Consider the following 12,555-nt stretch of genomic DNA (forward strand, 5'->3'; position numbering starts at 1 on the left):
TGAATTAGGAATTTTTAAAGATGAGATCTGGAAGGGATAAATTATTAGGAACTGTTGCTGGCTGTACTGCAGTGATAAGTATGTGATAAACAGATCCCTTATCTACATTTGTTTCATCGCAAGCTCGAATACTGTAAATGAAAGAAGATAATCAATTTCCAACAATTGCTTCAACTTTAATTGTTTTAACAATATCGACGTTCTTACCTTGTGTAATGAACACCTTCTGGCAGTGAACCAGCATCCATCCTAATGCCTAGGGCACTTTTGACATGTGCATCAAATCAACGTGGGTTGGAAAATTAACCCAAACCAGAGTAAATGCATTATTCAAAATGATTTTCAAGGAGGCATCTGCAACGTAAAGCAACAATTCGTATTATAATTTAACAAAGCTTTTCTAAACATTTGGATGTAATATTGCAAGTGTCTTTAAATCACTAAGCTAAATTACTTTAAAATAGAAACATACTCAAAATACGCACCTGCTACGTCAATAGCAATCTCTGCAATCTATTTGAATGCACTCGTCTGCTGAAACGGTAGGGACTTTTCCGCGACCTCGGGCTTGGGCATGTCTGATCAAACTAGGCCTTACTCTACTGAAAAAACTAGGCACGCATGATGAGTCTGATTGATTACTTCTAGTTGGCCCCGGGGGTGGCGCTGGCAAGCGCTCGGGGCCAAAATCTAAGGACTGAAGACCAACACTGTTCATACGCCTCGTTCTCAAGATTACATGTAGTTACCCTTTCGTCCGCCAGAGGTCACAACGTTTAGAGTCCCTGAAAAGGAAATAAAGAAACGAAAATCTGTAGGAGTGGGGGACGGTACGGCTCCCGCTGCCTCGCTGTGCAACTGTTCTCTTCATATTCTTCCGTTGTGTCCATGAGGTTACCTCGTACATCAGCTGTCAAGCTAAAAAACCATGAGCAAGCGGAAATCCGTGGACTTGGACATTGGAGCAGTTAGGAAGCAGATGAAGCTCCTAGGAGAACAACTCGCCTACCTGGAGGGTCGTGGCAAGACATGGGATGATGAAGGTTCATCAGGCTCGGAGCCCGAGGAAGACGAATTTTTCGTCAAGGACTACAACAGTAGCGACGAGGCAGGAGCTCCAGGCGTTAAGTATAAAGGTAAGCCAGATTCTCTTTTTCTGCTAAACTACTCGTTCTCTTTATGTGCGCGCCCCGGCGTGTATTTTCCCGGACTCGGCGCTTATTGCTTTTTTCTTTATAAGAGGCTATCGCACGCTTGTATTACGTGTGATGTTTATCTGGTAATCACCGGAGGTGGTTCGCAGGTCAGACGGCTATACACGCGCTCGTAGGACGTGTTGTTAAAAGCCTTATCGTTCCTGTCATCACAAGGACTTGTAAAGCATACATTATTGGACTAGAACAAAGAGCGGCCATTTTTCCATAAACTATTGTCTCTAGCGTTTGCGCGCTCGTACGACGCGCATGCCATGTGTTTATCACACCATTGTGTGCAGGTGAGTGCTAGCTTTGTCACTCTTATGCTCAGGCTGCATTTATGCACGCCAGTTTTATCAGGCAATATGGCCTCATACATTACATTACATGAGAGCTTTTTTGTTGGCTCTTTCAAAATAAGTGCACTTCTTAGAAGCAGGCACTTTATAATAGAAGCATGATTCACAGCTCTCTCGCTCGCCCCCCTACCCTAGTACTGTTATATTCTGCCAGTGGCATAATTTGCGCTGTTCTCTGTTACAGGAGACAGCAACAAAGAACAAAAAGAGAATGCATTGTCGAGCCTCCAGAAACCGCCGCTGGACAACTCAGTCCTAGAAATTCTGGGCAAGGAACCCTTAACCTCAAATGTTTCTTCACTGCTGCTCAATCCAGACGTAAAAACCAGATGGTCTTTTATTTATGAAAAAGGATTAGAGAAACAAGTGAGAGACGACTTAATTGCGCAATATGGTGTTCCAGCAGATTTCCCGATTCCAGTCATTAATCCCGAAATTCAAGTCAAGTTACAATCGCACTCTAAGACAAGGGATGCGTCAATGCTTAAAAGACAACAGTTGGCAGCGGCGGCCTTAAGCGCAATTGGATCAGTTTTAACATGCTTTGTTGAGGACAACGAAGAAATCAATGGCTTGGACTGTACTCGGAAATTATATGATGCAGGCAAGCTCCTAGCTGAACTAATGAATAGTCAGGTTAAGTCACGCAAGGCTTTCATATTGTCGGGAGTGGACAAAGACAACAGGGCCCTGCTCGAGAGTACCAGGTCAGATAGCATGCTTTTTGGATCCAACTTAGGAGACAAGGTCAGAAACGCGCAGAGTATGGAAAGGCTTTCCAAAGCCCTGATAAAACCAAATACTCAAGCTGCTCGCCAGCCCCTAGAAGCTCGCAGTTATTTAAACACGAACAGCCTGCAGGGAAGGTGGCCCATCCCGCCTGCAGGCCGTCAACAGGGGTCCTTCCAGAACCGTTTCAAGTCTCGCTTGAATTTCCGACCCGTCCCCAGGAACCAGCCGTTCAATCAGAGGACTCAATACCAAGGCCGCGGGAGAGCATCGAATGTCAACCAGTCGAGATAAATTCTGTAGGTAAATCTGCTGGTCGTCTGAGTAGATTCGCGTTACAATGGGAAAAGATAACGTCTGACAAGCATGTCCTTGAATATGTCTCGGGAGTAATTATACAATTTAATAAGCCGGTTGAACAAAGCACTGCGCCAATCCCTACCTTCTCTTCAGCCAGGGAGGAGTCGGAGGTACATAAAGCAATTACATCTTTGATTGATAAGGGCGCGATAGAGACATGTTCGCATCGGGATGGACATTTTATTTCTAGTTATTTTTTAGTCCCCAAGCCAGACGGATCTTTTCGCTTTGTACTTAACCTTAAGAAATTAAATAAGTTTATTACATCCCCTCACTTCAAACTGGAGGATACACGAACAGCCTGTGCCCTCGTATCCAGGGATTCATATATGTGCAAAATTGATCTCGAAGATGCGTACTTTTCAGTGGCCATTCACAAGCAAAGCCGTAAATTTCTAAGCTTTATCTGGAAAGGACAATTATACCAATTTACATGTTTGCCATTTGGTCTCAGTATAGCCCCTTACATTTTTACGAAACTGCTCAGACCAGTTGTAGGTCTTTTAAGGGCAAGGGGTTTTACCTCGGTTCTTTACCTAGACGATTTCCTTTGTATTGCCCAGGATTCTATTAGCTGTACTATAAACGTAAATACTACGGTTTCGTTTCTACAAAAATTGGGCTTTCTTATTAATTGGAAGAAGTGTTTTTTGTATCCGTCTAAGAGGTGCACCTTTTTGGGTTTTATTATTGATTCGGCTCAATACACACTCGAGTTACCAGAGGCTAAGAGAATTAAATTAATTAATTTAATCAAAGATCCGCTTAAGAAGAGGGCGTGTAAAATCATTGATCTTGCTAAAGTTCTAGGCAATTTGATTGCAGCGGCACCAGCCATCGAATTTGGTTTCGTACATACTAAAGTATTAGAAAGAGAGAAAACTCTGGCGCTTTTCAAAAGTAGCTTCGACTTTGAAAGAGTTATGCCGTTAACAAAGGAAACTTGCAACGATTTGTACTGGTGGCTCCACCAACTTCCAATCGCGTGTAATACATTTAAAACGCTGGACTTTGTGATGACCATATTTACAGACGCGTCGAACTCGGGATGGGGCGCTACGGATGGTTTACATGAAGTGTATGGCCACTGGAATAGTGATCAAAAGCTCATGCATATAAATTATAAAGAACTTTTGGCAATAAAGCTAGCTCTAGATTCCCTGGCAAACAAGGTCTCAGACGGTCAGATTCTTTTAAGAGTTGATAATACCACGGCGATCGCTTATGTAAATAAAATGGGCGGCGTAAGATTTCCGAATTACAATAAGCTATCTAGGGAAATCTGGGATTGGGCAGAAGAGAGAAGGGTCTTTTTGCTGGCTTCATATATCCCCTCTGCCAAGAATTGCATAGCGGACAGACTTTCGCGAATTGTTAACATAGACACTGAGTGGGAGTTGAATGACAACGCTTTTACTTATATTACCAATGTTCTGGGTTCCCCACAAGTAGATCTTTTTGCTAGTTCAGAGAACGCTAAGTGCAGGTTATTCTTCTCTTGGAAGCCCGATCCTAGAGCCTTCTTAATTGATGCGTTTACGGCTAATTGGGCATGCTTAGATTTCTACTGTTTCCCGCCTTTCAGTCTGATTACGAAATCCTTGGCCAAGATTAAGCGGGAAAAAGCTACGGGGATTATGGTTGTTCCTTTCTGGCCAAGCCAACCATGGTTCCCCCTTTTTCTCGAGTTGCTCATATCTAAGCAAATAGTCCTTGGTCCAGCGCCTGACTTATTATTTTCTCCTTTTAGGAAGGAGTTTCATCCACAAGCCAGTTGTCTCCGTTTAATTGCAGGCAAAGTGTCGGGGAAGCTTTCAGGAGAAAGGGTGCTCCCCTAAAGGCGATCAATATCTTGCTAGCATCACTTGCCCCGTCGACAATTAAACAATACAACTCGGCTTTGAAGAGTTGGCATGTCTTTTGTACCACTAACAACTTAGACTTTTTTAACCCGGATAGACACGGTTTATTGAATTTCTTGTCAGCTCAGTTTGATCTGGGTGCATCCTATGCTACTCTAAATACAATGAGATCGGCGATATCCCTTATTTCAGGGGACAAATTGGGAGAAGACGCTTTAATATCAAGGTTCATAAAAGGTGTCTTTAGGTTGCGACCGGCCTCTCCAAGATATGCGCAAACTTGGGACGTATCTATAGTATTTAAGTACCTGAGACCTTTATTTCCTTTTTCGTTGTTAAACCTCGAAGATGCAACCCATAAGACTGTAATGCTCCTAGCGTTATGTACAGCGCATAGAGCACAAACGATCTCGAAGATTAAAGTATCTAACATTTATAAGACTGCGCGCGGTATAGAGATTAAGATTGACGAGCTAGTCAAGACGTCAGCGCCAGGCCGTCTTCAGCCCTTGTTAGTTCTCCCTTACTTTAAGGAAGAGCCCAGTCTCTGTGTTGCTACAGCGCTGTGCCATTATCTAAATGTAACTAAGAACTTTAGGAATAACGTAGATAACTTGTTCATTGCAACCAAGAAACCACACGAAGCGGTGTGTGCGCAAACAATAAGCAGATGGATTAAGATAGTCTTAATAAAAAGCGGTGTTGACACCTCGATCTTTAAAAGCCATTCTACGAGACATGCTGTGTCATCTGCAGCCCTAAGCGCGGGCGTTAATCTAGACACGATAAAAAGGACGGCAGGTTGGACAGCAGGCTCGCAGGCATTCCAAAATTTCTATAATAGACCTATAATAACCGATTTATATGAGTTTAGTTCTAAGATAACACAGACTTTGTCAATACCAAAGCCTTCTCAATAGTTATAAGCTCATGATTTTGTATTGCGGATAGTTCAAATTATCTTTGTATTCTAAAAATTTTTCTTGTTTAAATCAATAAAAGTTTTGTACAAAATAATTATCGTATGTAAAATTGCCTTTTCTCTTAACATCTACATGTAATCTTGAGAACGAGGCGTATGAAGTATAATTGAAGATCAAACGAACTTACCTGTAAGTGAAGTTCGATCGAAATTATACGAAGAGCCTCGTTCGAAGAGATTACAGTCCCACCCAATATAATTTTTATTGATAACATTTTCCAGCTTATGGCAGGTTGATCTGCCTCTTTTCACCCGTCCCTTAGGTTGAACAGCAATTTTACAATACAACTCTGAAAATATGAAGAGAACAGTTGCACAGCGAGGCAGCGGGAGCCGTACCGTCCCCCACTCCTACAGATTTTCGTTTCTTTATTTCCTTTTCAGGGACTCTAAACGTTGTGACCTCTGGCGGACGAAAGGGTAACTACATGTAATCTCTTCGAACGAGGCTCTTCGTATAATTTCGATCGAACTTCACTTACAGGTAAGTTCGTTTGATCTTCAATTATTGAATACCTCATTTCGTTGTAACGAATGCTTATGTGCCATAAAGTACCTGATAATCGTGAAAAACAAAACTACATGTTTTTCATGGTTATGCTGTACCCTATCAGCTTGTACCACCTAGCTATTGAAATTTTTACTCGTGAGATGGCATGAGCGCTTCGCGCCAGAGATACTTACTAAGCGTATGTTTTATGAAATATGATGTATGCTAATTGTGTGGAGATAAAATACGTCTATGAGTCGTACGAGCACTATACAAACTTTAAAAATTCCATTCTGAACTTTTCCATTCCGACCCTACCTTACCTCAAAGTGCTGTTTTTTTCGTTGTAGAGCAATCAATCCCAGCCAAACTTTTTTTTCATCATTGTTGGGCTTAAAGACGAGACATATGTCTCGGGGTTTCGTCCAATTGGCCTCTTTTCGCTACATAATTGCAAAAACGGTGGTGCTACTTTCAACGTTAGTAGCTAAGTGGTACACTCCATTAAGTGGCTTTATCTGGGCTTAAATGAAAGCAAAAACATAGTCTTAATGATTCAAATAAAAATCTTTGAATTTTATGCCCCGAATGAAAAGTTATAGTGATTTTATGAAAGATACTAAATTTCAGCTAAAATCATATTATTAGCGATATTTACGTTTTAATTAAAATAGTTGTAACTTTTGAATGGAGGCACAAAATCAAACAAAATTTTTTTTTGGTCAATAGGTCTTGATTCCAGCTTTTATTTGAGCCCAGTGAAAACACTAGAACTGTTGAAGGAGTTTAGCTACACGTGCTAGAAAGTGACACAATTTTTCGAAAATCGATAAAAGCTGACTTTTATAAAATTTCGTATGACTTATGCATCGTTTCCAGGGTACGAAGTATCATTGAGTAGCGTGCACCGTTTTTGCATAAAGTTACTAGATTGAGCTAAATGCTGCTGCTTTTTTCGGTTAATTGTGGCCACACTTATTAAATGGTGCGCTGCGCGTGTTCTATAAATATTTAATGATGTTTGCGCGTGTCAACTGCCATAAATATTTAATGAATAAGTTATTTTGAAAATAGATATAGTGCACTGCTACTCAACGTTACACCTGTTATTTTTAAATTTGTCTACACCTCACCACCACTGTTCAGTGAATTAAATTTGTGATTCTTCTGTTTCATCAGTTTCTGTCTCACTAACAATAAATTATATTATACATAAAAATTTTTTGAACGAAAGTTAGTGTATCAGATTAAAAGTATGGCTACACCCCCTCCACCCATTTCTAATAACGTCTTATTCTACTGTTTTTTGGTGCCCACCATAGAATAAGGAAAAAACTATAATTCTTTGTTTGGTTCATTCTTTAATATTGGAGAACACCCTTCTCCATTTCACTATATAACTATACCTTTATTTTTGTTGTCTCTTGACGTCTTTAGAAATTGTATGGTCTCATATATATATAGTTCGCGGCGCGTCCAGAGGCCGCGAAAAATTTTACCGTAAATCTAATTGATCCCTCATTTTTGTTATATTTTCGCGCTGCGGCCGGGGGCTACGAAAATTTTAAGCGAAGTCGAATGTTCAAGTCAGTCTCTTCGTGTCCCACGCCCTGTTAGCATTTTCTGGCGGTGCCTTCACCATACATGCTTTTTTGATTTTATCTACGTGGGATACTCTTATTTCGTCACCTCTCTGTAGTTTTACGTTTTTGTTGATATAATCAATGCCTGTTATTTCATACGGGCCCTCGTATTGCGTCAGTCGCGAGGCTGAAAAACGTGGATTGTGTCTGTGTAAAGTGTCAAGTTGTCGTTTACGTGCTTTCCGTAATTTTTCTTTTTGTTTTAATATTGCTGGCGTGCTTGTAGTGGTTATCCCTTTTCGAAAGCCTGGCTCTTTCTTAATGTAGCCTAATTTTCCGTCTGCTGACCCCTGTGAAATTAATCCTCCTTTCTCTGCAACTTCTCGCACTTCCCACTCGTTTCGATCCTTTATTGCTTGTGGCAGCGGCGAATTATTTTCGTAGGACTCCTCTGATTCAGAGTCCGCATCGCCGTTTTCTTGAGCTTCTGTGCTCATATCTGAACCTTTTTTACTATTTTCGCCGCGATATCGTTTCTTTTTCTTTATTATGATGTTCGAGTTTTCTGAATCGATACAATGGACTTTTATTTTCTTCGGCCTACCTTGAATTCTCTTCCTAAGAGTTGCCCGTATTTTAAATATGCGCGCCGGAGGTCCATCGCTATCAGCCAGTTCTTCATTCTCTTGTTCGTCCGCCAGCTGACATAGCTCTTGGCAAGGCCTTTCGGAATTCACTTCCCCCTCTTGTAGTACTGGGTTTCGTGATAATACGTCCGGTGGTCTGTTGTTGACGCCCGGGCGGTATATAACTTTAAACTCATACCCTCTAAGTTCTGCCTTAAGTCTGTTAAAGCGAATGTCAGGTTTTTTAGACGAATGAAAGTGCTTAAGCGGCTCGTGGTCTGTAATTACGGTAAATTTGCGTCCGTATAAATATGGTCTAAATTGCTCTTTTGCAAATACAGTTGCCAATAGTTCCTTGTCGTAGGTCGGGTAGCGGAGTTCGCTCCCTTTAAGACAGCGAGACGCGTACTCGCTTTGCGTGCTTTTAGGAGACTCGATATAGGCTGGGCAATTCGTGCATAATTATTGACAAATCGCATGTAGTACCCTACGAAACCTAAAAATTGTTTCACTTTCTTTACGTTTGTCGGTCGAGGGTAATTTTTAGCCGCTTCAAGTTTCTTTAGGTCAGTCATTATTTGTCCATTGCCTACAATGTGACCGAGCACTTCCGCTTCTTTTTTCAAGAATTGATACTTTTTAGGTTCAATCGTGAGGTTTGCAGCTGCCAGCCGTTTTAACAGTTTCGTGAATCGTCTCTCATGTTCCTGAAGGTAAGAGCAAAGACCATTATGTCATCAAGATACACTTCTATTTCATGGCCTTGTAACCCTGCGAGTGCTAGTGCAATAGCCCTTAAAAATGTGTTTGGCGAGTCTTTGCATCCCATTGGCATTCTCTTGTATTGGTAGTGCCCGTCTGGGCCTGAAAATGCTGTCTTATGTGCATCGTCTTCGTGTATTTCCACCTGGAAAAATTCCGACTTAAGATCCACTACCGTGATGTAACGTGTCGACGCTAGGTTCTCTAAGATATCACTCTGAAACGGTAGCGGGTGACATGAGCCTACCGTAACTTCGTTTAGTAGTTGAAAATCCGTGACTACTCTCACCCTTTTTTTATTGTTTGGCCCCGGTTGTTTTGCCACTATCCAGGTGTTCGAGCTATATGGCGAAGTGGAGGGTTCAATTATCCCTTGTTCAAACATTTTCTTTATTTCGATTTTGATCTGATCCCTTATCGCCGGTGGATAGCTAAACCTTTTCGCCACGATGAGTTTGTCCAACGTCGTAATAATTCGATGTTTTAATAGATGTGCTGCCTTGAGAGGTTCTCCATCAAGGCCAAATACGTAAGGGTTTGACTCGATCAGTCTTCTTACATGTTCTATTTCTTCATCGTTGCAACCGGCTGTGTCTACAAGTTGCATGATCTTGTCCACCTGTATTTGTTTCTTTAACTCCTTTTCGTTTTTCGAAAAATTTTCCGTTTTTTCTTCATCATAATTTTTTTCCTCATTAAATAACCTTATCACTGCTTCCCCTAAGCTTTCGACATTGTCCCCTTCAACGTCTTTTGAGTGATCCCGGTAAATTTCTTCGTAATCTAGCAGCTCTACTTCCGGAACAGGCACGTACTTTATCTCTTCACTCATATTAATACATTCTGCAACTATTTTTCCGTTAATATTTCTAGCTATAAAGTTCCCAAATATTATTAATTCCTCTATCTCTTGGAGGGGTATCCAGCCATATTCTGCCTCATTCTTGTTTTTTATTATTCGCGCATAATTAATTTGTCTAAGTATTTCGCAGGTATTTTGAAACACTCCGGCTTTAACAGTGGTATCTCTACATCATCTAATCTAATCATATTCTTGGCGGCGCTTATCTGGCCCCGATATTGCTTAAAAGTATCCCACCCTATGATTCCTTCCGCGTCAATAGGGAAGTCATGGGGGACAACATGTTATGTGCACTCCAGCCCTTGTAACTGAGCCTGTACTGTGCCTAAAGTTTTGCGTGCTCCATGAGTCACGCCGATAATAGACACTCGATACCTACTGTCTATTACAATGTCTATGCTAAGAAAATTTTCCTTTACTTATAACCGAAATCTCTGCGCCTGTATCCGCATAAAAAGTCGCCTTTCCATTTCTTAATTGTGATCCTCGTAACTGGACCGATGGTGGCATATGCCTTGTTCCCGAAAGTTTGATAGTTATTTTGGGAAGCTGCTCTGTTTCTTCGTCAGACTCTGATAGCTTGGGTGCGTCATTCTCTATATATGTGTCTGGCGCCTTTATCCGATTACTCTTTCTGCGGGCCCTCCTGCCTTTCCTCGTGCGTCTGCCCCCCTGTTGTGTAGGAGTGTCTTCGCACTCTGCAGTGTTACATTCTATACTCCCCCGCACTGCGTAAGTACTCGGACTGTTGATGCACGATTCTGCCTCCACTATTTTTTGCTCCGCCTCTTGTAGCCTCTCTCTCACACCTTTTCTCTCGCCGTACACGCTTCTCTCCGTTTCTTTTTCTAATTCATGTTCGACGTTTGAGGAGCATGCCGAACATCTTGCGAGTTTAAAGCTGCGGGTGCGTCTCTTTTATTGTCAGGACCGTATGCGCTGTTTTCTCGCTGCTGTGGGCCTCCATCCTGTGGTGGCCCGTTCCTAACTGGATCCCTGTTATAGCCGTTCCTGCTGTCTTGATTCTTATTGATGTTTCCATAACAGTTGAATGTTTCCCCGTTGTTGTTATTATACGGGTCACCGTAGCCGCGGTTGGAGTATTAATTACTGCCTGTGGGATTGTAGTTATTGTACCTGTTACTGTAATCATTCGTATCATTATAATTGTTATTTCTATTGTTGTAATTGTTGTTTCTGTTATTGTGGTTGTTATTCTTGTTGTAGTAGTTATTATTCTTGTTATATGGCTCTGTTGGGCCACTGTTATAGCCCCTGTTATCATTATTATCATTATAATTGTGAGCATTATCATTTCCATTCCCGCAATTATAGGCGTTTCTGTTGGTATTGGTATTATCTACGGGTTGGTTATGCCCCTCGTTTCGCTGTCTCTCCTCCTCCACCATGTCTTGCTTACGCGAGCGGTAGTCTCTCACATAGTGTTCCGGTCTCTGACAATAGTTGCAATTTCCCTTTGGTTCTCTCCCGTTATCTCTTAGCGTTTTTCTGTCGTTTATCACCGCTTACAGTTTTCGGCATTCTTCGACTGAATGCCCGGTTTAGCCATCGCAGTATACATATACAGCGTTTTACGTTTGCTGCTGCTGCTGCTCCTTGTGTCCCATTACCGTGATTTCTGTTGTTCTTTCTCCTATATTTGCCAGGTTTACTATTGGCCCCCATTCGGTTGTTGCTTTATTGTGTGCGGGCAGTGTACGTACTGGTATCGCATGCCGTAAGTTAAGATCTCTCTCTATTTTCAGCGCTTCTATAATTTCTTCGCAGAGGGTCCTTGGGTTTAAACATGTAATTTTACATCTATATGTTGGGTGTAGGCCATATGTAAACTGTTTTACTGCCTCTGCCTCTGCACTTTCTTTCAGAACCTGCTTCTGGATAGGGAGTAGGCTTAGATTACAATCATGCAGCATCGTCAGCCTATTATACAATCCTTGTACTCTTCCGCCGTAATCCTACATCGATTTCCGGTTTTGCTGTCTAATTATTTTTAGCTGTGCCATCAGCGTATCCGAATTATTTATGCTCCTATATCTCCTCGCAAGTTCCCGAAGAAATTCCTGGACCGTGCCGAATAAAGCCAATCTAGGCGCGAAATGCTCAGCCGCTTTTCCCTTTAGTCTGCTCGCAAGTGTGCCGAGAAAAAATAATTCATTTTCTGGGCCCACCCTTTCCACAGTCATCCTTACCATCCTTTCGAATAGTGGCAGGTTGATTGGGTTTCCATCAAAGAACGGGATATTGCTTGCCATATGACTGAGCGTGGGCAGAATGTTTAGTTGCGCGTTCTGCGGTCAGCGTAGGTGGTTATGGTTGTTCTCAGTCAAAAATTTATAGCTATTAGTATGCCTATAATTTATAGCTATAATTATAGCTACAACTACCTTTAAAACAGCTATAATAATGTATTAAATTCAGCTATAAATATAGCTATAAACTACAGCTGTAAATTTTTCACAAATAATGAATAAAAATTATAGTTTAAAATCAGATTTTTCCAACATATATCGATCAGTACAGATGGTATTATCTGTGTGATAACAGTAAAACTGAGGACCTGAAGTATTTTTGAATAAGTAGAAAAGAAAAACAAGAAATCATATACAATTTTAAGTTTTTTTTAAATTGTTTTTTTAATTGTATAATCCACTCGAAAAAAGACCCGCGTCTTTGTTTATACATCCTGTGTTCACGTCTGTGTCACAAGATATATCCCTGTAATC

At 41.3% G+C, this 12,555-nt stretch overlaps 1 protein-coding gene across 1 annotated transcript; it reads left to right on the plus strand.

Moving 5' to 3' along the window:
- Positions 1 to 928: 928 nt before the first annotated feature.
- LOC149375840 (uncharacterized) lies at positions 929 to 9,482 on the plus strand. Its single transcript, XM_089597021.1, has 6 exons — positions 929 to 1,136; positions 1,740 to 2,262; positions 2,364 to 2,754; positions 3,286 to 4,346; positions 4,439 to 5,374; positions 9,404 to 9,482. Exons 1-6 carry the CDS (start codon positions 929 to 931, stop codon positions 9,480 to 9,482), a joined length of 3,198 nt encoding a protein of 1,065 aa, XP_089453147.1.
- Positions 9,483 to 12,555: the final 3,073 nt, after the last annotated feature.

The sequence above is a fragment of the Copidosoma floridanum genome, unplaced genomic scaffold (assembly GCF_036245765.1).
Source record: "Copidosoma floridanum isolate Cflo_tuat_1 unplaced genomic scaffold, Cflo_Japanese_pri ptg000004l, whole genome shotgun sequence".
Taxonomy (NCBI): domain Eukaryota; kingdom Metazoa; phylum Arthropoda; class Insecta; order Hymenoptera; family Encyrtidae; genus Copidosoma; species Copidosoma floridanum.